Raw genomic sequence first — 27,375 nt, 5'->3', positions numbered from 1 at the left:
TTTTTAATGCAGGAATCTAGTCATTAGGGGAATATATATAATAGACATCCTGAACTTTGACCTACCTGCAAAATTTAAGGCTTTTAAGTATGCACAAAACTGTCACCATAGGAAAAGAGATGGTACCACACGTGAGAGTCACAAGTGTTTCTCTCTATATATCTGGTGGAACTCAAACTCCATGAGGATTGGGTATTGGGTTTGCTTTTGTTGTTTTACTGTTATTTCCCTAGGGCCACAGAGTGCTTGGCAAATGTAAACACTCTATATGTATTTAATGAATGAAAACACAAATGTGTCTATGATTGACACACCATAATAGCACATATTTTTGGTGGCTTACAAAGGGATTTTGATATCCATTTCCACCATTTAAATATTTAATAATCCTGTGAGGTAAGGGGGAAATTTTGTCCCCATTTTACCATTATCAAACAGACGCTCAGAAAAGTTGATGGGTTTTCCCACGACTACTAGGATGGTGAGTGGAAAAGCTATTATTATTGGAGGATTGCACAGGTCAAATTTCTCCGTTGCTACTGAGAGTGGGCTATCCCTTTCCCCACGGGGAGCTTGGGGGTCTGCTTCTTTCGGTATTTAAGAAAAAGAATTTCCTAAGACTCCCACATGAGAATGAGATGGGGTAGAGTGGTTTATTCCTGTGAAATTATATCCTTTGGGTAGCAAAGTCTCATATCCCTTAAATCAGGGGTCCTCAAACTTTTTAAAGTGGGGGCCAGATCACGGTCCCTCAGCGAGCTGGAGGGCCGGACTATATGAACTACTAATTCCTACTGTAACACCTTGGCTGCGCTCACTGCCCAAAAAACCTGGCGGGCAGGATCAGACTCCCCTGGGGGCTGCATGTGGCCCGCGGGCCGTAGTTTGAAGACCCCTGCCTTAAATCATTCCTGGAAAATGTGTAGCCAGGGCTTCAGCAGAGCCAGAAGCAGAGTCAGTGTCCAGAATTTCTGTTTCATGGTGGAATTCAGTCTGGTACAGCATCAGGCTAGTCCCAGTCCATCACTCCATTGTGTGGGTCCACACGGCCCTGAGCCATGTGGGCAAATTCAGGGGAGTGTACCCCATGCAACAGGAGAGCCAGGAGCCCAAGAGAACTAAGAACACCAAGAAGGAGTACGTCCTTTGTTCAGGAGTTTAAATACCAAATCTTCCTGTGCTTGCAGTGACCATGCCTACATGCCTATTCTGGGTATGAGTGACAGGAAAGCACCTTCCCACATCACCCAGACCCTATTGGGCATGCGTCTATTGTCCAGTCCCTTTCCCCAGCAATATGCAAGAAACAGACCTGGAGAGAGTTAAACTGAAGCTTCCTGGCACAGCTGTACAAATGTCACACCTCTATTATCTGGCCTTCCCTTTAGTCCTTTCCTGTTATTAATCAATAACCATGGTATTACAGCAGTTATTACTATGAACTGAATGCATCCACCACTCACCACTTCATGTAAGCCAGTAAAAAGATAGAGGTGGACAGTATGCAAGATATTGAAATGAGTGGCTGATATTTTATGGAATCTTTAACACTTAAAAACTTTAATTACAAAACAGTTTCTTTCCTTGAAAAATAATGGGGTTTTCAAGTCATGCCCTCAATGAGTGGTTGCAATCTCTAGGAACTGCATTTAACAGCTCAAGTATCTCTAAAGGAGGATAAGCTGCAGGGAGTGAAATCAGAGACAGAGCTGGTAAGTCCTTAGGCAAACTCATCCCCTCATCATCATGTAAGTTCTGTTGCCAAGTTATGACTCCATCTTGGAAGAACTGTTTTTTAGGGGAAGAGAACAAGGTGGCAACTGAAAGTCACACTCACAGTATACAGTTTGACTGACATTCAAATGTGGAATCTTCAGATGGCCCCTCTTGCTAACAAGGGTATTTCTCAGTTGTATAAAACCTTTGACACTTACAAAGGGCTGGCAGCAGACTTTTCCACAATGTGAAATGTTCCAAAACCTTCGTGTTCATACTCCACAGCGTAGTTGGCAAATGTAAATAGGTTCATTGTGCTTTGGGCTTTGTCACACCCATTACGTGAGAAAGCAAAAACTGGGGCTGCTCCCTGCAAGCTGCTGGGGACAGAAGGACAAAGCACTCAAGCCGGGCACTTACTGTGCCTGAACAGGAAGGGCTGTGAGAAGTGACTACAGTCTGCTTAGGGCTTATGTTTTTAAGGCAAGGTAGTGTCCCAATGTTCCATCAAAATCAGGGTTTGGAGGGTTTTTAAATATTTTGTGAGTTTTTTCTTAAGGCTAAAATAAGTATCTTCCTTACTTAAGAAAAAAAAAAATATATATATATATATCGATATATATATATATATCGATATATATATATATATATATATATATATACACATAAAATTAATTTCAGAGAGGAAGGGAGAGGGAGAGAGAGATAGAACATCAATGATGAAAGAGAATCATTGATTGGCTGCCTCTTGCACACTCCTAACAGGGGATGGAGCCCACAACCTGGGCATGTGCCCTTGACTGAAATTGAACCTGGGACCCTTTAGTAAGCAGCTGATGCTCTATTTACTGAGCCAAACTAGCTAGGGCTCTTCCTTATTTTTTACTAAAAAAAATCTTATTTGACCTCTCTTAAAATATTCAAGTCAGGTGGAAAATGTTATAATAAATTGCACTAATAATGATCCTAAATAATAAAAGGCTAATATGCAAATCAACCGAATGGTGGAATGACTGGTTGCTCCCACAGCGGGTTGGGGAATGGGGGAATGGGGGGAGGGGAGGAGTGCCACTTAGCCAGAAGCCAGGCTCACAGCTGGCGAGCTCAGCAGTGGTGGTTCCTCTCCCGACTCCGTGGCAGCACTAAGGTTGTCCAACTGCCTGCTTAGGCCTGCTTCCTGTGGAGAGCAGGCCTAAGCCATCAGTCGGACATTGTGAGAGGGCGCAGGCTATGCTGAGGGCTCCCCCAAGTGCACGAATTTTGTGCATCAGGCCTCTACTTGTTGATATAAGAAACATACAAACCTGTAGAGAATTTTTATGTGTTTATTTGAGCCAAACTGACAATTGCTGAGAAGCAAAAATCTCAACAAACACTCGGGAGAACGGCAGTTTTTCAGCTTATTTTATACATTAAAATCAAAGGAGGGGGCATAAGTAGGGTGACAAGAAATCCATTGGTGGTAGATTAGGGAGGTGGGAGAAAGCAAAACAGGGAAACCTCTAGGATTGGATAAAGAGTAAAACAAGAGAGATGCATACTTCTTTTACTTTGGTGGGTTCAGGATAGTCGATAATTAACATTTAGAGCACCATAGAAATGGTTTTAGGGGAACAAGAAAACCATGAGCAGTTCTGTGGTCTCTTGCTCTGAGGGGTCTGTAAAAGAAGATTGTTCTGACATTATCAAGGTTTGTTATCTTAGATGCAAAATGACAATAGACAGGCTCAGTTAAGGTAAAAACTGACCTTTGTCAAATAAGCTACAGGCCTTGGATGTGACTACCGGTCATGTCCCACTTTTTAGTTAGGAAGTTTTATGTAAAAACCATCCTATTTGGTTAGTTTTGGTATCTGAGTTTTATGGCCTTCCATGCTGGCCTCACTGGAGCTTGTCAGATTTAGTATGTGGCCCCTTTTTTGTCTACATGATAAAATAATTTTTTCCATCCCTCAGACCACAGATACTGATAACATGTTAGCAAGTGGTTTCCAAATTTGTTACCCTGGGTAGGTGTGTGGTCTAGAAGCACTGCTGACTGTGTTAACCCATCTTTTCTCATCTTACACGTTTTCCTCTCCTGTCTTGCTGAGAGAGCCGAGTGGGACCTTGCTGTATTGGACTTACTTGGTTTTCACCAAATTTAAGCAGGAGTCAATGCTTTTCTCCCTCAAAAATCCGTGTCCAGATAGTGGCCAATTGCATTAACCAAAAGCCATTTGGTTACTCATAACCCTGGAATGCTGACTTGATTATAACAATAAATGGAGCTAACAGAGCAGAAAGAAATGTTCAAAACAGATTAAAACCAAAGGCTTTGAAGTGTTCCATATCCCAAGAATTTGCTAAAAGCACATTTTTAAATCTCTGATCACCAGACCAGTTCTCTCTCCCTTAAAGTTTAGTCATATGCTGTAATCGAATGAACCACACCCTCAAATTCTTTCCAACTTTCCCTCTTTTGAAGAGTCATATGTTACCGTTGGTGTTATTTGTGGAAGCCAAAAGTGCCTTTCTGTTGTTTGGGTCGTGTAAACACTGGCTGCTTTTTCTTTAGCCCCTGAGAAAGGAGCCCGGACCGGCATAAAGCAGAAAAGGAAATCCACTCCTTGGTGCAATAAACCTAGACAATTGCGTGATGTGGGCAGTTAGCTCCCTCTGGTCTCTGTGATAGTCTTTTGTGAGCCCAGCCCAGTAAGAAGGGAAGGAAAAGTGGTAGTGTTTATTCTTCTGGAGGCTTCCAGGCCTAGCCAACTCACATCCGTTATGTTTGTACTCTCAAGGGGACCCATGAGCAGGGAAAACAAAGAATATTTTGCCAATGTGCAAGTTTTCTTTGTTAGAACTAAACCCTGGTACCCAATGTTCTCTCCAAATACGTGCTGCCTATTGGGCTGGGATGATTAGGAGCACATGCTGTCAGCTTCATGCTCTGAGAACTGCACCCAGGGCGAGGGGGCGGGGGAAAGCTTCAGAATGGGAAAGGACACTCTAAAAGGAAGCAGTCTTGCTTCTCACATTTGCATATGTGTACGTGGAAAGGGCCACACAGGGCTCTTCCTGAAGTCCTGCTTTGGATGGGACTGAGCTGGCCACACAAACCCAGCTCTCCTAATGAAAATAAGCATGAAGCAGTCAGTGTTTCATTCCTTTGCGATCACAGTCCTTGAGCTCAGGCCTCAGTGCAACAGCAGTTTCATTCATTTTGGCCTTTCCCGCATGACTGGGGGAATTAATTGGACAAAGAAATTATTATAGATTCAAATCACATACTCCCCCAAAGTAGGCTTGTTGTTCTTAACTTTCTCTCCCCAGAGAACACTTGAAGAGTTTTCCCTATCAGTCAACTGCTTCCTTGAGGGTGGGCAAGGGCAGGGGGCCCTGGAGTTGGGGGGAGAGTAAATGGAGGTGGAAAGCAGCACTGATCACAGAGGTGGGAGGGAACAGCACAAATCTTACTGAGCACTGCTTTCCTGGTTCCCTTCCTGAGCATAGAATTATGAGCATGCACATGGGGCAGAGGGAAGGACCCAAATACTATGCTTGAAAACTGTTGTCCAAATTGTCTTTCTTCCACAAATTTAAGTTTCTTAAGACCTGACAGTAAGGGCTTAGTATCTTCTTCTTAAAAAAAAAAAAAAAAAAAAAAAGTTAAAAATGCTAGCACTTATTCCTTTAGCCCAATATATCAATGCACAAATATGGTAAATATAAAAATGAGAATCATATGATAAACTCAGAAACAGCCTCTGATTCCAAATTCTGTCAGTTTTCTTATAAGATGTCATCTTCTCTATCTCTCTGAAATGAAGGGAAACTGCCTTATTTGCTTTTTTTGTTACTCAACATCTAGAGCATCCTATTCAGTGATGTTTTACCCAGTTTCATAAATTTTCAATATTTTATTTCTGCAATCATTTTCTTTTTTATAGATATGTATTTATTGCCCTTTTATTATTCATATTTTTTACATCCTCTCACCCCCTTCTTCTTAAAGACCCTTTAACATGTCATGTAACATTGTCTTGGTGGTGGTGAGCTCCTTTAGCTTTTTCTTATCTGAGAAGTTCTTTATATGTTCTTCTAAATGATAGCTCTGCAGGGTAGAGTAATCCTGGGTGTAGGACCTTGCTTTTCATCACTTTGAATATTTCTTACCACTCCCTCTGGCCTGTAATGTTTCCACTGACAATCTTATGAGTAATACTGCAAAGGCAACTAACTCCTTTTCACTTGATGCTTTTAAGATTCTCTGCATTTAACCTTTTGCATTTTAATTATGATGTGTCTTGGTGTGGGCCTCTTTAGGTTCACATTGTTTTGAGAGTTTCTGCCCTTCCCAGACTTGTACATCTATTTCCTTCTCCAAGTTAGGGAAGTTTTCTATCATTATATTTTCAAATAGTTTTTCAATTTCTTGCTCTTTCTCTTCTTCAATTGGCACCCCCGTGATATTAATGTGGGTATGCTTGAAGTTTTCCCAGAAGCTCCTCACACTATCCTCATTTTATTTTTTTTCTATTCAGAGTGGGTGTTTTTTGCTTCCTTATATTCCAAATTGCTGATTTGATTCTCGGCTTTACTTCTCTACTGCTGATTTCCTGTAAATTTTCTTCCTTTCAGGTTAGTTTATTCTTCATGTCTGATTATTTTTTATGGTTCTCATGTCCTTTTTTTATAGTGTTGCTCTCACTAAGTCCTTCAGCATCCTTATAGCCATTGTTTTGAACTCTGTATCAATTAGTTTGCTTATCTCCATTTCATTTATCTCTTTACCTTATTCTTTCACTTGGGAGCTATTTATCTGTCTCCTCATTTGGGTTGCTTCCCTGTGTTTATTTCTATGTATGTGGTAGAGCTACTACATCTCCCAAGCTTGGCAGAGCCTAATGTAGTAGGCGTCCGATAGGGTCCAATGGCACAGCCTTTCATTCAACTGAGCTGGGCACTCCAGGTGCATGTCCCTCCTCCTCTGTCCCTCTGCCCCCCCCCCCCCCCCTGCCCCCGTGGGTTGTGTGGTTGTAGTTGAGACTTGGTTGCTGTTGGCAGCTAAATGGGAGGGATTTATCCTCAGGTCAAGTGGTTGCAAGGACTAGCTGGGGACCACTGTGAAGGGTCAGCTGTACAGGCCTCCCAGCCCTGCACAGAGCAGGACTTACTTCAGCAGAACTGCAGTGCCCACAGAGCCTGCCCCTTGAGTGTGTCACTAGTGGAGGTGGTTGCATGTTGCTTCAATGTGGCCCGAAGCTGTCTACCAGGTGCACTGGCTCTTGGGCCTCCTGGGAGGTGCAGGCTAAGATCAGCCATCACCTGTGTCCTGCCCGGGGCCTCCTGGTGTGAGCTACAAAGTGACCCGCAGATGACTGCTATTGTGTTGGACTTACGGGTGCCCAGGATAGGCCAAGTTACAAACCAAGGCCAGCTGCTGCTAGTGCTGGGCCTGGGGCTACTTAGCAAGTGTTAAGGGGCACACGGAAGACAGATACTGCTTGTCTGAGTGATTTTAGGAAAGTGTGAAGCATGAGCCATGACAGGCCATTTGTATGGAAAAGCCCGTGAAAACAGCTTGGGGAGACCTGAAATTACCAGGGTGGAGCTAACAGTATGGCAGGTTGATGGAGTCTCAGATGCAGAACAAACTGGTCCCACACCCATGTGTGTCAGATAAAAATAGGGAGAGAGCCTGGCTGGTGTGGCTCAGTGGATTGAGCATTGACCAGTTCTGTCCGGGGAAGGTTAATGAAAGGAACAATGGCCTTTGCCAGCACCTCTGCTGGGAGGAAGCTGCCCCTCCAGTTCTCACTGTGATGCCAGACAATTCAGTTCCTCCTCATATGTCCCTGGTGCCTTTTGAGCTGCTGCCCCAGTGCTGGAGCTCAGAGCAAATGAATCCAAGTGTAAACCCTTTAATAGGAACACTTGGGACTCTAGAAGCCCTCCATCTCACTCAGCCCAATCCCTGTTGGTTTTTACAGCCAGAGGTTATGGTCTTCTCTTCCTGGCACTAGAATCTTGGGCTGGGGGCCTGGTGTGGGCCTGGAACCCCTTGCTCCTTAGTAGCTGAGATATCCCTACCTATTTTTAAAAGGTTTTTAAAATTGATTTTTTAGAGATAGGAATGGAGAGGGAGAGAGAGAGAGAAACACTGATGTGAGAGGAACATCCATCAGCTGCCTCCTGCATTCCCCTACTAGAGATCAAGCCCCCAACCCAGGGCATGAGCCATGACTTGGAACTGAACTGGTGACCTGTTGGTGCATGGGTTGATGCTCAATCCATCGAGCCACATTGGCCAGGCTTGCTCTCCCTTTTTTATCTGACACATGTCGGTGTGGGACCAGTTTGTTCCACATCTCCACCCCTCCTACCAGTCTTGATGTCACCTCTTCTTTATATGCTTAGTTGCAGGATTCTGTTCAGTTAGATTTCAGATGATTCTGATAGATGGTCGTTCTGTAGTTTAGTTGTAATGTTGAAGTGGTTATGAAAGAATATGAGTACTGCATTTACCTATGCCACCATCTTTACTAGAAACCTAATTTTATTTTACTTAAAAATATTTTTTAAATCCTCACCCAAAGATATATTATTGATTTTACAGAGAGGAAGTAGAGAGAGAGAGAGAGAGGAAGGGAGGGAGACAGAAAGGGAGAAAGGGAGAAAGAGAGGAAGAGAGAGAGGAAGAAGGGGGGGGGGATATATCAATGTGAGAGAGAAACATTGATTGGTTACCTCCTGTATGTGCCTAGATTGGACATGGAACTGCAACCTAAGTATGTGCCCTGACCAAAAATCAAACCTGCAACATTTTGGAGTACAGGACGATCTCCAACTGACTGAGCCATCTGGCCAGGGCCTTAATTTTATTTTTTAATATCTTCTCTGATTGTCATTCCCGTCCTCCTCCATGCAACACATACACTGGATAAGCAGGATTCACTAGTACGTAGCAGGGGTCTTCAAACTACGGCCCACGGGCCACATGCGGCCCGCAGAGGAGTCTGATCCGGCCCGCCAGGTTTTTTGGGCAGTGAGCGCAGCCAAGGTGTTACAGTAGGAATTATTAGTTCATATAGTCCAGCCCTCCAGCTCTCTGAGGGACCGTGATCTGGCCCCCACTTTAAAAAGTTTGAGGACCCCTGAGTCGTAAGGTGTCCTGGAGGCCCCGCCTGGGCTGGATTAGTCTTGCTTGCAAAATGCTGGATATGAGACCAGAGGGTTACTTGCTGGGAGAAATGCATCACTGGGATGTTAGATCCCAGTCAAATAGACAGTTGCAAATTGGAGGAGCCTACGTGTGAGGACAACTGAGATAAATCCAGGGGAAAACAGCCAGGGACTGAGGCTCAGTGTACAGGGCAACTCCTGAGCAAAGCCGGCTGCTCTTGGTTATATTCCTGAGAGTGGGCAGGTGGAAAAGGAGAAGGATTCCTTTCCTAAGGCTACCATAGAACTCACTGTGCAGGTTATGTTTCCACTCCTTCTTATAAGATCGGCATGGTCAGGGTCGTATGGCTACATACTCACTCCTTCTGAAGAAGCAGAAATATTAACTAAATACCAAATCTTATAAAATATTCAGATTACAAAGTGGAAAATCCTAAAAATATAGGTGGGAGATCAATAGCCTTCAATGAACTTGATTTTCACCAACAAATGGCTTTAAAGCACCTAGAAGAGTTAGAAAAGCAGACTTGATTCTGCTTCATTGGCAATGCTTCTGCCAAAGAAAGCAGGAAATCCTTTGAAGACTTGAAAAAGAGGAAGAAGGGAGGTAAGGGACACCCTGGAATCATCTATGCAGTTCAACTGTGCAATTCTGGCTGATAAAATAAGCAAGCATTTTGTGGGTGGTAGAACTTGTGAGTTCCCAGGGCAGAGGGAGTGCCTTTGAAAATCCAGCTCAAGTTTACAGGTCATCCCCACCCAGGAAGACTAAAATTGCAATTTCTAGTGATAATAAAGTCCAAAAGCTGGTGACAAAATGAGTCATGGAGGGTTATATTTGCTCAAATATCTCTTCTAATTTAAGTCCTTTTTCCCCCTGCATCCTATCCTAGATCTATGGAGGCCCCGATTTTCACTCTCCCAGAATAGCCCAGCTGTGTACCCGGAGGTCACCTGAGAATCCCATGCAGGTCTCCAGTACAGGACATGAGCTGGCCATCAGATTTAAGACGGACAGCTTCATCGGTGGGAGAGGCTTCAATGTCTCATGGCAAGCCATCCCTGGAGGTGAGTGAACCAAAGAGAAATCTCAACGGACTGACGCTTCTCCCTTATGAACTTCGATGAAGCGATTGGAGAGGGGTATGAAGGCTCCATCCTGACAACTCTGTGACTTCCCAAGCGGTGAATACTGCTTTGGCATATACTCTTTCCTAAAACATGGGATAGAGTTTAACTTCCGAAGAGTCACGGTGCGTGTGAAAACATGGAACATATGTGAATCAATGGTGAGAGCAGGAGAGGGGGACTGGTTAGATTCACTTTCTCTCTAAGGTCTTGTGCCTTTTCACCATGGCATCAGCAAAGTGGTAAATTTCTTCCTGCCACAGCTTGGACCTTTGCATTCTTGTCAAATGTCAAAGCTATAAATGTTAAGTTTGTGAATTCCAAAAAATTACCAGGGGTTAGATAGTGACATTCTGCCCAGAGCTTAGGCAGTCTGAATAAATTACCTGTTGCAGATTGTTTAACTAAAAAAATTAATGCACAAAATAGTTTAGCAGATGTTAGTTAACCTGTACAACTACTCATGTTATCTGGATTTATTGAATACATACTATGTGCCAGGAACTTTACTGTTTTATATGACTCATCTCATTTCCACCCTGGGGGGGTAGTTTATTTCTTATACTCATCATAGTGAAGGGGAAATCAACGTTTAGAGAAGTTAGTGACTTCTAGAAAGTGCCAAAGCAAAAATGTAACCTCAAGCAACCTTATGGCCCCACTTTTGTAACTCTTAAGGTAAGATAACAAGTATATCTCATGTTTTCTAAAGTCAATAATGTATGAATTTAATTATAATTATATATTATTTAGATTACCTCAAAATGATTTGCAGTTATTAGAAAACTAGAGGCCCAGTGCATGGATTCGTGCACAGGTGGGGTCCCTCGGCCTGGCCTGCAGGGATTGGGGCAAAACCAGCTCTCTGACATCCTCAAGGGGTCCCAGATTGCGAGAGGGTGGTTCTCTGGTGGTGCACCCCAGAAACAAGCTCCCTCCTCTCTGGTTCTGGGTGAGTCACCTGAAAACCACATCTGCCAAATCACCACAGCTCAGCAGCTCCTGCATTGAGCGTCTGCCCCCTGGTGGTCATTGCATGTTATAGCTACCAGTTGGACAGTCAGATGGTTGCTTAGGCTTTTATATATATAGATAATACTGAATTTTCCATTATTGGTTTGTATCATTATTAATCCAAGAAATAATGGACCACAGAGATGAACATTAATGGGTATTTGATAACATAAGAATAAAAAACTGAATAAATGTACCAGGTCCAGAATACTAATTTTGTTTATTGTTAACACTATTACAAATGTCCCCCGTTTTCAGCTCCTTTTTGCCCACCTCTCCCCTGGCTTTCACCACACATGAAAGGTGTTTTCGGTGTTTATGAGCTATGCATATGTAATTTAAAAGGCAGATATTAAATTATTTATAAAAGCATACATTGCTGAAGTAATAAAAATTCTTGGAAGGAGATGTGTTAGTCTTACAATTTGTTATATTGTATTTTAGAGAAACATGACAAGGTATTTTATAGCTTTATGAAAACACTAGAGGCCTGGTGCACGAAATTTATGCACGGGGGGAAGAGAGGGTTTGTGTCCCTCAGGCCAGTCTGCACCCTCTCCAGTCTGGGACCACTCGAGTGATGTTTAACTGACTATTTAGGCAAGATCCCACTGGGCAGTTGGACATCCCTCTCACAATTCAGGACTACTGGCTCCTAACCACTCGCCTGCCTGTGTGCCTGATTGCCCCTAACCACTTCTTCCTGCCAGCCTGATCACCCCCTAACCACTCCCCAGCCAGCCTGATTAACACCTAATTGCTCCCCTGACAGCTCAATTACCCCTAACTGCCCTTTCTGCAGGCCTGGTATTCCCCAACTGCCCTCCCTTTCAGGCCTGGTCACCCCTATCTGCTCTCCCCTTCTGGCTTGATAACCCACAACTGCCCTCCCCTGCCAGCCACCTGTGGTGGCCATCTTGTGTCCACATGGGGTCAGCCATCTTTGACCACATAGGGGCAGCCATCTTTGACCACATGGGGTGGCCATCTTGTGTGTTGGAATGATGGTCAATTTGCATATTACTCTTTTATTAGGTAGGACTAGAAGCCTGGTGCATGAATTCGTGCATAGGTGGGGCCCAACTGTCCTGCCCTGATGGGGGCCGATTGGACCAGAATAGCAGCAGGGAGGGACTTCAGGCAGTTGGCTGGCTGGCCCCATCCCTGATCAGGGCTGGCCAGCCAACTGTGAGTCATAGTGGTCAGTCATACCGATCATTCTGGTTGTTCTGGTTACTCTGGTCGTTCTGTCGTTCCAGTCGCTTGACTTTTATATATATATAAAATACTGAAAAGTACATGCAAATGAAATCATATATATATATATATATATATATATATATATATATATGATTCCATTTGCATGTATATATATATATATATATATATGATTTCATTTGCATGTACTTTTCAGTATTTTTTAAAAAATATATGTTTTTATTGCTTTTTAGAGCAAGACAAATGGAGAGGGCTAGAAATATAGAATATTGATGAGAGAGAAATATCTTGGATTGTCTGCCTCCTACGTGGCACCCCATGGGGAAAAAGCCACAGCTTGGGCATGTGCCCTGACCAGAAATGGAACTGGTGACCTATTGGTACTTGGATGATGCTCAGCTGCTCAGTCACACTGGCCAGGCAACTTTTCAGTATTTTTAAAATGACTTTTGGCATTAGTATTTGAAATATTTGAAGTATTTTCTAAGTTGTTCTTATTTGTTTTGTTTGAATGAATACATTAATGGTGAATATTCATGTCTTCAAAATGTTTAGCATAGGCTACGTAAAAGTGGTAGTCAAAGTATCAACTTGTTCTAAGCTATAAGGTTGTTGAATAAAGTTTATGTATCAGGGATTCTTGTCATTAATTAACTGGGTTTTCTGCCTGCAGGTTGTGGTGGGATTTTCCAGGCTCCAAGTGGAGAGATTCATTCTCCAAATTACCCCAGTCCTTATAGAAGTAACACTGACTGTTCCTGGGTCATTCAAGCAGACAGAAATCACCGTGTACTCTTGAACTTCACTGACATTGACCTTGAACCTCAGGACTCTTGTATTATAGTAAGTGACACAAATTTCAAGCATTGTCTAGAGTCAAACCTGGGTTAAAACATTGCCATATGAGTATATTTTATGAATACATTAGTTATGAGTGTTTTGACATCAAATCATAAGAAATCTACCAATTAGCAACCTAAAATATGAAGACATTTATTTTTTACCTACATTCAAATCAGGAGTTAGATAATCTTATGGTTGTTTAGAACTTCAATTTCCGTTCTACCATTCTTAGTGTGTTGGCTTTTTGTTTTGTTACCTCATGGAACAGACCGCCCAACCTTGGGAGAAGCCAGGGGAGGGGGAGGTTAGAGATTAACCAAAGGACTTGTATGCATGCATATTAGCATGACCAATGGACACAGACACTGGGGCGGTATGAGCTTGCCCTCAGGGATGGGAGTGGCAGGGGGGGTTAATCTGGAAAAAAGGAGACATGTAATACTTTAAACAGTTTTAAAAAATGACTGCAGCAATTCCAAACATTTTTCAATGAGTTAAAATCTGAGAAAAGGGATAAGAAATATTGTTAGCTGTTTCTATTTTGTATGTTTTTCATCAAAAAGGAAAATTTTTCCTGGAAGCCCTTTTACATATCATTGTCCAAAATTGGCTGCGATAAAGGTTAGGAAAGTATAGTGGAATGGAAAGATGAATTTATCATAACTACTTTAAAAGTTATTTTTAAGCCTCTAGGGGGTCCTCACAGGGTTCTACTTTTCTTGAGATCAGGATATTAGAACAACTTTGGCTGATGGGAAAGAATGTATTGGGAGAAGGGGGTTAGAGAGAAGGGATATGGCTATTAGTTGTTTAGACGACAGAACGGTTCTGTTACTGCTAACACTGTACCTAATGCTATATGCTCACTGTATGAGTAAATAAGATTGAAATTTTCTTTTTGGCTTTTAATTTAATTATTTTTAACAAAAGGTTTTCCACCTCTTATTTGTACTTTGTAACACTTTATTCAAATACTAACCAGATTCTCCTAGCTAATGAATAGTCCTAATTTAGTTTCCTGGGAGAATCTTATACAAACTCCAACTGGCTACCTTTCAAATTTAACTTAAGAAAAATCAAAATTGTCTTACATTTTTCAAAGTAGTCCAGTCTAAATTGTAAATGTTATTTTGATTACGTTTTAACCTTCTAAATGAGTTTTCAGAATCTAAATTAGCAAAGCATTATACAAACTTAAGGTTTAGAATATCCACTTTCTGTAATCATAACTTACACCAACTCTCCTGAAAAAGATAATTTAAAAATTTTGGATGATAGTTAAAAACATCTTCTTAAGTGCAAGAAAGACCTCCTAAGTAGTGTGAAATTTCTGAGTTCATGTCAGAGAGAGATCAGAGCCTAGTACTGGGACTGCTTTTGCCTACAGGGCATTTGTGGCTCCAGAAGGAGGTAGCAACACTACTGAGAGCCTTTCAGGACCAAGAGGAGCAAAGCTCCAGTCCAGACCCTGAAGAGTTTGGAGGCCCTGGCAAACCATCCTAAATCCTAGGTAAAATGAGAGTAAAACAGCCTTCATTGAGGCTGCTTCTTTGCTTCAAGTCACCCAAGTGGCCCCCCAAATCTCAAGCCATAGAATAATGATGGGAACCCTGTACTGCTAATGCATTTAAGCATTGGACATACAGTCATGTAAGGGAGATAAATATCATCCAACATCTCATTTCTACCCATAATTTTTCATATACAATAGCTAGTGTACCATAATTTATATGAGAAGATAATATAACATAAATGAGATGCAAACATTAATAACAGACAGTGGAAACAATATACTGATATGCCAAATACTAAAATTACCAGACACAAGTTGGAAAACAACTGTAATTACTAAGTTTAGGGAAGTAAAGGTAAAATTTAAAACTTCTAGCAAGGGCTGCAAACAATAAAAAGTAGCATTGAAAGAAAGAAAAAGAATTAACTGAACATTTATAAGTGGATAAATACAGTAGCTGAAATTAAATTCTCAGTGGAAGTTTATTTTTGCATATTAGATACATTTTTTTTTGCACATTATAGATGAAGAAAGAAATAGTGAACTGAAAGGTTAATGAGAAAAACCTATCTGGCAAAAAAGTATGGATAAAAACTACAGAAGAGAGGTAAAGACACACAGAGGGTAGAGTTAAAAATATATAACATAAATTTAATTGTAATTTCAGAAGGAAAAGAGAGAAAAATGGAACAGAATCAATATTTGAATAGCTAATGACTAAAACTTTTCTAAAACTGATGAAAGACATCAACAAGACAAAAACAAGAATACCAAGGAATCCAAACAGCTAAGCAGAATAAATAGAAATACATAGTTATTTAAAAAACAAAAAACAAATAAACAAAAACACCTAAAGATAAAGAATAAAATATTACATTCAGCCAGGGGAGTGGGTGGGTGGGAGAACAGATTACCTTTTAGGAAAGGGCAGACACAGTGTTGACTTTGCAGTTGGGATAATTGGAAGCAAAAATGACAATGGGTGGTATTTTCAGTTTGAGGAAAGAAAATAATTACAAACCAGGAACTCTGCACTCTCTGAAATAGCCTTTAAAGATGAAGGCAAAGTAAAGCATGGAAGCAGAAGAGAGGCCTTCAAAAGAAGTGTGAATGGGCCAGAGAAACACTGTCTACTTCAGAGTTTTGCCTGCTGTGGGCATTTCTCCATCACTGGTTCCCTCCCCTTGTTTGGTGCCAAGTACAGTTTCTTGTCCTGGATAAAGTCCATAAGCCATAGAATTCAACATACAATGGTGTGTGACTGCGACAAGACCTAGGTCAAAGGCACACCCAGCATGGATGCATCATTTCCCTCCTGTGGTCGTGAGTACGCTTTCCCCCTCTACCTGAAATATAAATACACAGCCTGGCTTTTCTGTTAACCACTGCCTTATCTCAGCATGCAGCTGGGCTTGACTTAAACTGAAGTAAGAGGGAACAGATTGGAGGAAATGAAACCTCAGCTATGATCTGGTCATAGGCATGGAGATTGGAAAATAAACCCAAAGACAGGTGCTGGGAAGAGTCCAGTCTGGCATATAAGGTACAATAAAAACCACAAAGTATTAGTCCAAACAACTTGTTGGAATCAGAATGTTCTGTATGAAGTAGTTGGAGTGTCCTTGCCAGTGGGCAAATTGGGCATTCAGAAGCTAATGCCGCTAAGCACTTGGGTAACACACTGATATACAAAGTGCATTACCCCAGCAGTCCCATGGTTATGAAATCTAGCTCTGAACTGGGGACCTGAACTGAGTCTGGGTTTTGCCACTTTCTAGCTGGGAGAAAGCTAATCATTCCACTTTAGTTTCCTTAACTAGGAAATGGGGATAGTAATAGCATCTATGTCAGATTTCTTGTCAGGATATTTGCAATTATGAACGTGACCTGCCTGTCACATAGAAAGTTCTCAATTCCTGCTACCATTAACGATGCTGATGATGAGTGCCCTCAGAGGCATGTTCAATCAGCACAGAGAAGAGGAAGATGTCCTGAGCTACCAGAAGGGGAAGTGGCCTTAGGAGCCAGGACCTCCAACCTGTGATCCTGGGCCTCAAGGTCTTCAGTACAAAAAGAACATGTTTATGAATCTTTGTCCTAGCATAGTGCCTAGCATTTAGTGTACCTGGGACTCAATAAATTATAATAATAATCATGAGAAAACAAGAGTGACTCATTTAGTCCTGGAAGCCAGAGAGTTTCACACTGAAGATTCATTCCCTGGGAGAAAAGTATAGTGAGGCCAGAAGAGGCAGCTGCAGGGAGAGAATGAGGGCAGTTGTGCACAGAGGTGTGAACATGCACAGACATTTGGGAACAGAAAAGGAGAGTGCTGTACTTGGAGTGAGCTATTTGTTAGAGAACATGTAGAGACCATGGGTCTGTAGAAGACTCCAAATTGGACAAACTCTTATATTCTCTGTGAAGAATGTGAAATGAAAGTTTTCTGTAAAACAGAGGAGTAATACACTCAAAACCATATTTTAAAATGATAACAGACAGTTGTTACAACACTGTTGGCAGAGAAAGAAGGTATAAAGTCTGTTTTGGAAGCTTTGAAACCTTGGGCAGTGGCCTTGGGGATGGAGAAAAAAGCCATATGGAAAAACTCTTAGAATGGAATTAGAGGCTACATGGTGGAGGGTGGGCTGGGAGATAAGAGATAGAAGAGTTTAGACTATTCTCTTGAAGAATAGGTAATGGTGATGCCATTGACTAACTGAGTAAAAACCCTTATAGAGTTCAACACATGAATTCAGTGCTTTGGATGGGGTGTGGGCTGACATATCTATTTGAGGATAATTTCTGTATGTTTAGATGGTTATTAACACTACAGATGTAGGTGTGTCCACTTATAGGAGAATTTTATAAAGACAAAAGGGCCAAGTAAACTCTGGAAAACAGTTAGGGGCAGATGAAGGAACAGAGGAGAAGGAGACCGAGGAAGGGCACTGAGAGAGAGGGGGTAGCATAGCTTGAAACGAAACCACTGGATTTGGTCTTTGATGTCTTTGTAAGGACCAAGATGGTGTGTGTGGTAGTGGAAGACTCCATACCTTCTCTCTTTCCCAGAATGATTTAGAGGGAAGGCAAGATCAATGAAAAATTATGTTTTTAAATATGGAGAAGCATACACATATCAAAAGAGCAAGCTGCATGTGTAGCTTGGTGGAAAAAGAGCAGTTGAATGTAAGGTGTAAATGGATAACTGATGAAGGCATGTTATCAGGACAGAGACCTAGAGAAAAGACAGATTGGTCCTAATAATTTCATACTTTTAGAATGAGAAATTGGAACACACACCAACCATAGCTTTTTTTTTTTTTACTTGCAAACGTATTTATTGAAAATTATATAAATCATATACAAACTAAAAATCACTTTTGTTTTTACAATTTATAAATCACCCTTCTGAAAATATAAAGAAACATGAAAGAGGACTGTTCAGGTAAATTGGGGCAGAGATCTGCTGTGTATGGTTGCCAAGTGGACTCAATTATGGAGATGGGAGGTCGGCAGAGGTTTGGAGCCGGCGGGCAATGTCCTGGCGAGGCTGGAGGCTTGGCTCCAACTTACAGTGAGTTGTCCAGGGATTCATGAAGGCAGGCATTGAGGCACCAGCCATCTATCCTTTACAGCTCGATGGACATTGGATGTGAAACTTAACTTAATGTCCAATATCTTACAAAATATCTCTGCAGTTTCAGCTCATACAAAGCCAATCATTCATTCTGGAGACATGCAAAGTAATTTCATGGTCCTGTCGCTTATACAGAGTCATTGGCAAAGAGAAAAATATTCAGCTGCCAATGATGTTACCAGATAATGTTTGTGTTCATGGAATTTTTAATGGACCTCAAGTGTACTGTTTAATACTGAGGTAAATTGTGCTTGGATGAGCCTAGCCATCATGTGTAGGGTTGTTTTTTTTTTTTTTTTTTTTTTTTTTGTGTGTGTGTGTGTGTGTGTGTGTGTTTCACACTCCCATAAGAGTTTGGATTGTCAGAAACAGAAATTTTAATTTTAACAGTCATTATGGTTAATAATCATATACACATAGATACATAGAATGTTAAAATTGGAAAATGAGAGATCAGAAATAATTTACTGTCATCTCATTTTAAAAAAGAAGAAAACTGGTGTTCAGATGGGTCAGCATCAATGCAAAGTAGAAATTAATAGTAGGATCAGCACTAAGATGTAAGCAAGTCTAAAGTAAGAATAAGTATTTTGGTAAAAAATAAAAAATTATAGCCTATGTACAGGGAACTGAATGGCAGAACAAAAGACAAGTAGAAAAATAGGGAGAGAGAATAAAATCAGGGTTACTTCAGAACATTGTGAATTCTCTTACAGATCAGCCCAACCCAAGGAAACATGTTAGGATCTAACTATGAAGTGGACAGTGTCTCTGCTCTGAAGCGGGCAGCTCTGGGTCCCATCTGTCCACCCCGACTTTGGTGTCAACTAAGTGCTGGGCACCAGGCACTGGTGTCTGGGGTTGCCCCCCCCCCCCACTCACCCTCTCCTGGCCTTGGGACTTCAGCGTGCTCGCTCACATAAAATCAAGTGCCCGGGGAACCCAAGCAGAAAGAGGGAAACTGGGGGAGAGGATCCTGTTTAGAGTCATATTTATGTGTAGAAAGAGGAGGACATGGTTGGAGTTTGACGGAACGGACACTAAGGGTCAGGTGATGTCAGCAGTGAGTCCATTCCGGAAGTCACAGTCAGACTTGCCCAAGCGAAACTTCTGGTCACCCTCTGGGGTGCACATACACCAGCATTGGCTAGAAGAGCAATTCCACATGCTGTACTCCCTGTAGCTGGCCCAGTCCCCCGTGGTGCCAAATGGAGGCAGGGTAACCCCACAGGCAGCCCCAAGCTATCACTCCTGGTTTCGTGGAACTGAAAGCAAGGCTCAGCAAGAGGAAGAAATGAATGACAAATTTTTAATGGAGCAGTAAAATACATAACCTCCATCCCTTCTGTATAACCCAGGGCAGCAGACTTTGTGCTCCGAAGGCATTGATTTGGATGCATGGCTGGATAAAGGAATAAAGGCATGTTTGCTGTCTCCACTCCTGTGATGATCAGTGGGAAACTGCAGGTGACACATTTGGGAATGTGCTCTGTGGAGTTCACTTCCTGGAACAATTATTAATAGGCATTCTCACTATTTGGAGCCACATGAGAACTTAGATAACATCACAGTTGTGTGTTTTCTAGAATTATAGGTTGCTATAGTGAAAAAAAAAAAACCCAAAAAACAGAGACCCTGAATTTCCTGACTTCTACTGAAATGGCACTGGCATCATGGGGTCCTATTGACAAAGCTTGACTTGCACTCAAGTTTCCACTAATTAGGTGATCAGTCTGCTCCGTCCCTTCACAACGGGCAGGCCAGTTTAATTAACCTCGGGCTCTGAATGACACACTTTGTGAGCCGTTCTTGTGGAGGCAGCAGTGGGAGCACTGGGAGGCAGGGCTCCGTATGGTCAACGTGAAAAAGGCTCCATTATGTTCCCTTTCAGGAAGGCTGCTTTAAAGTGACCTCCAACTAATGGTTTAATTACTTAGAGTCTTTCTTCTGAGCCCAAATTCACATAGCCCTGCAAGTGCTTATTGATCTCTGGGACAGGGTGCTTGGAGTTCCCCGTGAGAGCAGCGAGAGAAGTCAGTTCAGCAGTCCCAGTGGCCCCCGAGTCCCCAAGCTCTGATTTCTGCTTCCTCTTTGCTCAGCACAATGGAATGTCTGCCTTGTGAGAAAGAGATAAAAGCAAGCAGACCAGGCTCTCATCTGGAGAAAACACTCACTCACTAGGGCTGACCGAGTCTAGAACAAAGAAAGGGCCCAGGATGAGGAGCCGGTTTCTGTCCCGCAGCTTTTTGTACTGATCTGGGAGGAAGAAAGCAAAGGGTCTGGTTAGAACTGAAGAAAACCAGATGCCCCACCCCCAGCACAGAGCTGCAGTGTCTGTTTTTATGAACTTTATTTGACGATAACATGCAGGGTGGAACAGGGCAAACACAGACTGCAATTTCCACATTTTGTTTTATTTTTTAAAGACACTACCCAAGATGTGTTTCCTTTTAAAACATTGATCATTTTCAAAACAGATCAGATAGACACAGGAATAATAGAACTCTGGGCTTCAAAGAGATGGTGGAAACAACTCTTCCTTAAATATTTATTGTTTTACAAATAATACAAGACAGAAATCAACCTCTTCCTCCTCCCGCTCCCCTCCTTATTTCTTCCCTCTCTCCTTCACCCCTCACCACAAAAAATTTACTTTCCATCTGAAACTTGAGGATGGTTTCTGATGATCTCTTTAAAATGTTAGTGACTTATTTCTGAAAATGTTAGTGACTTATTTCTGATAAACTGCTTAGTCCTATGGCCTTTCAGCTCCAAAGCAGGCACCAGAGCTGTGCCAATACTTTACATCCCAAAGCAAAGAACAAAGGAAGGGAAGCCACAGTTCTCAGTCTGTGGACTCAGGCTTTATTTTGCTTTGCTTACAAGCCAGCTCAGAATCCCCTGCAGGCTTGTTTCTTTGAGAATAAAATGAATTTTGTGGGTTTCTTTTTATATTAACATTGGAGTCACTGCTTAGAACAGTTCAAATTATTAGATGTGGTGGACTGAGTGTGATAATGTAGAACAAAGGAATACCAGTGACACTGTCTGTGAGGCGAGCAACTGCACATTTCACTCTGTACTAATTGCAGGGCAGGGTAGCTGGAAAGTACCATGACTGGAAACTGATGCTTCCTACTCCCCACCCAAAAGAAAAGCTGCTAGAATGAGCAATGTTCTCCTCTCTGTCCTCGCATTTATGACTAACAGCTTGGAAAATTTGCTGAGGGATTCCCTTCCCTATCACTTGACATTTCCTCTATCATAGAGCAGTTCTTATCCAAAAATGGAAATTCCATCAGCAGCTATGCTACCATATGCAATGTGTGAAAATATTTCATGGATTCTCACACTCAAAAAGGACTTGATCTACTCTATACCCTAAATATTTTATTCTTCAGCACATTTCCCCCTCTGATAAGTTTTAAGACAATCTAAAGCAGCAGACGTGTGTTGCAAGGAGTTAAACTTGAAGTAAAGAATAAAAGCCAAGTTACAGCAGGGGCAAGGTGAGGAAAGAGGCCATGCCGGACCAGAAAGGTAGGCGGTGGTTAGAAAAGGATAGGTGTGGATGTATATCTGAATTCAAGAATGGCACTGAGTTTAGGAATCAGGGATATAAGCTTCGGTTTATTATTGGTGTAGGCACTGCACACTTCGTTACAGTCTGCCAGATTAGCCACGCTGGGAATCCCATGAATGTTCAGTGGGAGGGAATGTGTGACAGGTGCCAACCCCTCTGAAATCCACAGGGGCCCCAAGGAAGCATTTCTCAAATGCCACTGAAGATGCTTTATTGCAGGCCTGGGTAAGTGAGAGGAGACTTCCATTCTAATTATAGAGCTCCCATAATTATCTTTCTAGGAGGCCACGGACATCTCACTTAGCTTCATAGACTCATACTCTCTCAATATTATATCCTCAATGGATGATACTTGACTTTGTCTTTTCAGTTGGTTTAATGATAACTGATAAGATGTCAGAAGGATGGGATCAAATGGGTACTGTTCCTACACTACTCAGTGTGTGACTGTGGGCAAGTTAACTACATGTTTTCTGAGCCTCAGTCTTACAAACTTAAACATAAAGTTGTAAGGATTGGATTTTAAAATGTATTTAAAGCATTTATCACAGTGTCTAGTACAGATAAGTGCTGGCTGTTACACCTAATATTTCTGTTACTGCTACTACTACTTGTATTACTACTCATACTATTTTAAAGGTCTTAATTTACCTTCTAAAATTTGTGAACCTTAGGCACATAGAACTACAGAACTGGGTTATAATCCTCAGTTCATTGCTAATTATCATTATTAGTTTTTAAATGGATTATTATTTTTATCTTAAAGTATTTTAATATCTTAATATATATATATATATATATATATATATATATATATATATATATATATATATATATATATATATATTTGTATATATACTAGAGGCCCAGCACACAATTAAAATCATGCGAGGGGGGCCAGGACTGGTGCCTGACGGGCGCAACGTAGGCCTCGGTGTTGTGTCTGTTGGGTGGGGGCAGGCACCCTGTGTGTTGTGTCTCTGCTCTGGTCCTCCCCCAGCCCCAGCCTCCCTGCTTAGTTGCTGGGGCCAGCATGCAGTCGCCTCCCACCATCTGTGCTCGCAGCTTCTCCTGAGTGGTTGTGACACCCTGCTAATTATTATATTTCATGTTTAGACATATATATAGAGAGGCTAGAGGCCCAGTGCACAAAATATGTGCAAGGAGGGGGGTGTCCCTCAGCCCAGTCTGCATCCTCTCCAATCTGGGACCTGTTGGGGGAAGTTTGAGTGCTGGTTTAGGCCTAATCCCACTAATCTGGGATTGCTGGCTCCTCACCACTTGCCTGCCTGCCTGATCACTCCTAACTGCTCACCTGCCTGCCTGATTACCCCTAACTTCCTCTGCCTTGGCCCCCCCCACTGTGGCTTTGTCCAGAAGGACATCCAGAATGACATTCAGAAGGTCATGTGGCTGTCTGATCTAATTAGCATATTACACTTTTATTATTATAGATACCTTTATTCACATATACTTCAAAATCATCTCAGTGAATTTCATCACTTCATAAATGTGTTATTTTGATACCTTCCAGAATATCCACAAATGAGTTAAAAAGAAAAAAAGTAATAGTGCAGAAAATGAAAATAGAAGCACATTCATATATATTTATAGTTTATTTGCATGAAAAGCTCAATGTCGAAGCATTGTCATACCTTGGGAATTGTAAAATATGCTGTGTATTTTCCTTGTAAATTAAAATAGTTTTTGTTTACTCCAGATTTTAATAATTTTAACCCACACATTTAGTTGGTTTATTTTCTGCATGAGCAAGATGAAAGTCAGTAAAATAAGAAGATAGAAGATTCAATAGAAATATACCCCTCCCCTCATTTACTCTCCAATAAGATGAGTAAATATATTCCAGTTCCTAGAAGTGAAAATACAAACATTACTGAGGGAGCTATGTTCATTTTCCCCCCTCAGTCATTTGTTTTGGGCCATAAGTAATGACTATTTCAGTAAGGTGATCACAAGTCACTCTGAGAGGCTGGGTTTTGATCCTAGAGGAGAGTATGGGCTGAAGTGCTATACGCACTGCATTCCTATCAGTCCTTGTTCTTTAGTTCTCAAGCAGAGCATCAGTGATTGCTTGTCTTTATGTAGTGCAATTTTTAAAGTATTGGGATGCTCCACTTTCCTTTTGTATTATATTTTACATTTTTCAAAAGAACACACACACACAGTGGCTGTTGTTTGAATTGAAGGGGGCACATGAGAAAGGGAGAATTTCTGGCTGCTCTGGTGATTGAGACCAGATGCGATGAGGTCCCATACCAGGATACCAAGAGGAGGCCCTGCAGGGGTGGTGGTGGGAAAGCATCCAAGAGATATACCAGAGAGAGAATGCGCAAAACACAGAAGCCGCTAGACTGGGGCGTAGAAAGGAGAGATATAAGATGCATTTATTGAGGCAAGAAATAAATAGGAAGGAGGAAATAGGGGGAGAGGGAGAAGACCTCAGTTTGAGATGTTCACTTTCAAAGCTTTGGGATCATACAAGCCATGAGGTCTGGAATGCCATTGGATATATGAGCCTGGAGTTTGGAGAGGGATCTATTTCCATTGTAGATATTGGCCAACTAACAAATACCTTGGAGATCTTAAAACAGAAGCATATCCATTTGACTTGATACATTCCTGACAGGCAACAAAAGGCAGATTAAGTGGCATTAATATCCATCTGGCTCAGATACTGTAGTACTGTTATATGAATAGCATTTTGTTATGTCTCTGTATGTGATCATTTACATGTATGACTGGCTAAACACTAAACACTTAAGCATTTCAAATATATACGTTATTTTAAAAGTTTACATGCTCCTCATATTACATTTTTAGTGTACAGAAAAGAAGAAATAAGAAATTGGTGCCTTCCATATATTTCAACAGAGACAAACTATTAAAAGTTTGGCTTATTTCCTACAGAAACATATACATACAACCACACATGCACTTATACACACAAAAACATAATAGTTGAGGAAATACTGCACATCATTTTGTATCCTACCTTTTTCACTTAGCATTATTTAATACATTTATTCTTAAAAATATTACCTTTGACTATATAACCAATAATATGGACATACCAGATTCATTAGCCATTAGCTTACTATTTTCCACTTAGTTAACATTGGGATTTTTCTTATTATTATAAAAATGCTATGAAGAGTATATTTATATGTGAATCTTAGTCTATATTCCTTATTATTTCTTTATATAAATTCTCCTTTCTTTTTTAAAATTTATCTTTATTGTTGAAAGTATTACAGATGTTCCCTTCCTCCCACCCCCAATGGCCCCTCCCATCCTACTCTCATTGCCTCCCCAGACCTTTACTGCACTATTGTCCATGTACATGAGTGATGCATATATGCCTATAAGTTCTTTGGTTAATCTCATTCTTCCCCATCCCCGAATTCTCTTTTCTTTAGAATTAATAATATGAAATTATGAAATATTTTAGGTATATAGTAAAGCACAGCCTACATAATGCATGTAAAGTATATAATGAACAAGAACATCCCTCTGTTTAGACTTGCAAATGTTAATATTTTACCATATTTGTTTCAAATCCTTTATTTCTCCAAAAGTAATAAGTTGCTGAAAAGACAGTGAAGTTCCATGTGTAGCCCACACCGACACCATTCCCTGCCCCCAGACCCAGAGGAGACCACTTAAGAGAATTTGGGTTTATAATTCTCATGGCTAGTTTTTACTAAACTATAGTTTACATACAACATTATATGAGTTTCAGGTATAAAACAGTTATTCTTACAATTTATACCTTATGATATGATTACCACAATAATTCTGGTAACAACCTATCATTGTACAAAGTTGTTATGATATTATTGATCATGTTCCCAGTACTATGCATTACATCCTCAAGACTTATTTATTTTATAACTCAAGGTTTGTACCTCTTACTTCTCCTTCTATTTTTTCATCCACTCCTCCACTCTCCTTTCCTCTGGAAACCATCAGTTCTCTGTATCTATGACTCTGTTTCTGTTTTGTTTTCATTTGTTTGTGTGTTTTTTAGATTCCATAGTTAAGTGAAATAATACAGCTTTTGTCTTTCTTTGACTTATTCACTTAGCACAATATCTGCTAGGGCTATCCATGTTGTTACAAATGGTAAGATTTTATTCTTTTTTATTGTTCAATGCTAGAGGCCTGCTGCATGGAAATTCATGCACTTGAGGGGGATCCCACAGTCTGGGAGCCCTCAAGGGCAGGAAGTGACCTGGCAATCAGGGGAAGGCGATGCCTCCATCACACATCTGCTGCTGCTACTGCCGGCAGTACAAGCTTTGATGGGCCCTGGTTACCTGAGCCTTGGTAACCGGTCCATCTGAGGCTTGCCTGTGCCTTGGGCCAGCCTTGGGTAGCTGGGGGGCTGAGGGACTCTGGGGGCAGATGTGCAAAGTGGCTGGACCCGCCTGGGGGCGGGCCCGACCATGCTGTGCACTTGATGCCCTGGTGAGGCTGAGGGGACTGGGTGCTTCCATCTTGTGGCTGTGGGCGCCGCCATCTTTGAGGGCATGGAAGTCAATTAGTATATTCCCTTCTTATTGGCTGTGGGCAGCACCATCTTTATGATATCATGAAGGTCAATTAACATATTTCCTCTTTATTATATAGAATATACACTGAGTGGCCAGATTATTATGATCTCTGAATGTATAATAATCTGGTCACTCAGTATATATATTAGAGGCCCAGTGCATGAATTCATGCATGGGTGGGGTCCAGCCAGCCTGGCCATGGGGAGGGGACATGAGTGGTTGGCCAGCTTGCCTACTGGTTGAACTCCTGGTCAAGGGGGCAATTTGCATATTACCTTTCATTATATAGGATTATATAGGATATACACTGCGTGGCCAGAATATTATGCATTCAGAGGTCATAATAATCTTGCCACTCAGTGTATATATACTTGGGGGTCTGGTGCATGAAATTTGTGCACGGGGATATCCCGTGTCCTCCCTAAGCTTCCTGCCATGCAGGCCACTCTACAGGGTGTGTCATAACACAGAGCTAGCTTCATGAGAGCGACCAATATACTGGTAGAACAGAAAAGAGAGTGACAACAGGAGGGAGAGTGCTGGCAAGACGGAAGTGTCCATCTCCCATCACCTAATCATGGAAATGACATCCTATTACTTATGCTTGTAATCTGCTTATTAGAAGCAAGTCACTAAGACCACTCCCCGTGCCAGGGGAGGCGATTGCACAAGAGCATGAATTTTTGGAGCCAGGCCATCAGAAGTCGCAGCCCGCATAATCCAAATTGAGTAATTTCCGTGGATTATGTATCCTACTCAGGCTCCTGCTGCATCAGCATGGTTGGACAAACCTCTGTCCTTGCGAATTTTTGTTTTTTCCTCCACAGGTCTCCAGTTTCCTCCCTCTAAGCTTTATTCATTTCTTAAATAGGAACGTAGCTCTCCCCCACCTCACCTTAATAGTAGAGGCTGATATCTATTAAGTACTTAAAATGTACTAGGCACTATCTTAAGTATTGGATATCTTTTAACCCATTGC

At 41.5% G+C, this 27,375-nt stretch overlaps 1 protein-coding gene across 1 annotated transcript in view; it reads left to right on the top strand.

Annotated features, from left to right (window-relative positions):
* CUBN (cubilin) overlaps positions 1 to 27,375 on the top strand; it is a gene marked incomplete at its 5' end in the record, with an annotated part of 295,765 nt that overhangs the window by 132,342 nt on the left and 136,048 nt on the right. Inside the window, 2 exons of the mRNA XM_084880474.1 lie at positions 9,777 to 9,951; positions 12,917 to 13,086. Coding sequence (XP_084736600.1) covers positions 9,777 to 9,951; positions 12,917 to 13,086 — 345 coding nt within the window. The remainder of the gene's footprint in view (positions 1 to 9,776; positions 9,952 to 12,916; positions 13,087 to 27,375) is intronic.

The sequence above is a fragment of the Pipistrellus hanaki genome (assembly GCF_964339955.1).
Source record: "Pipistrellus hanaki genome assembly, chromosome: 1".
Classification (NCBI taxonomy): Eukaryota; Metazoa; Chordata; class Mammalia; order Chiroptera; family Vespertilionidae; genus Pipistrellus; species Pipistrellus hanaki.
The sequence above is the reverse complement of the archived record's forward strand: the minus strand, read 5'-3'. Positions and strand labels throughout refer to the sequence as shown.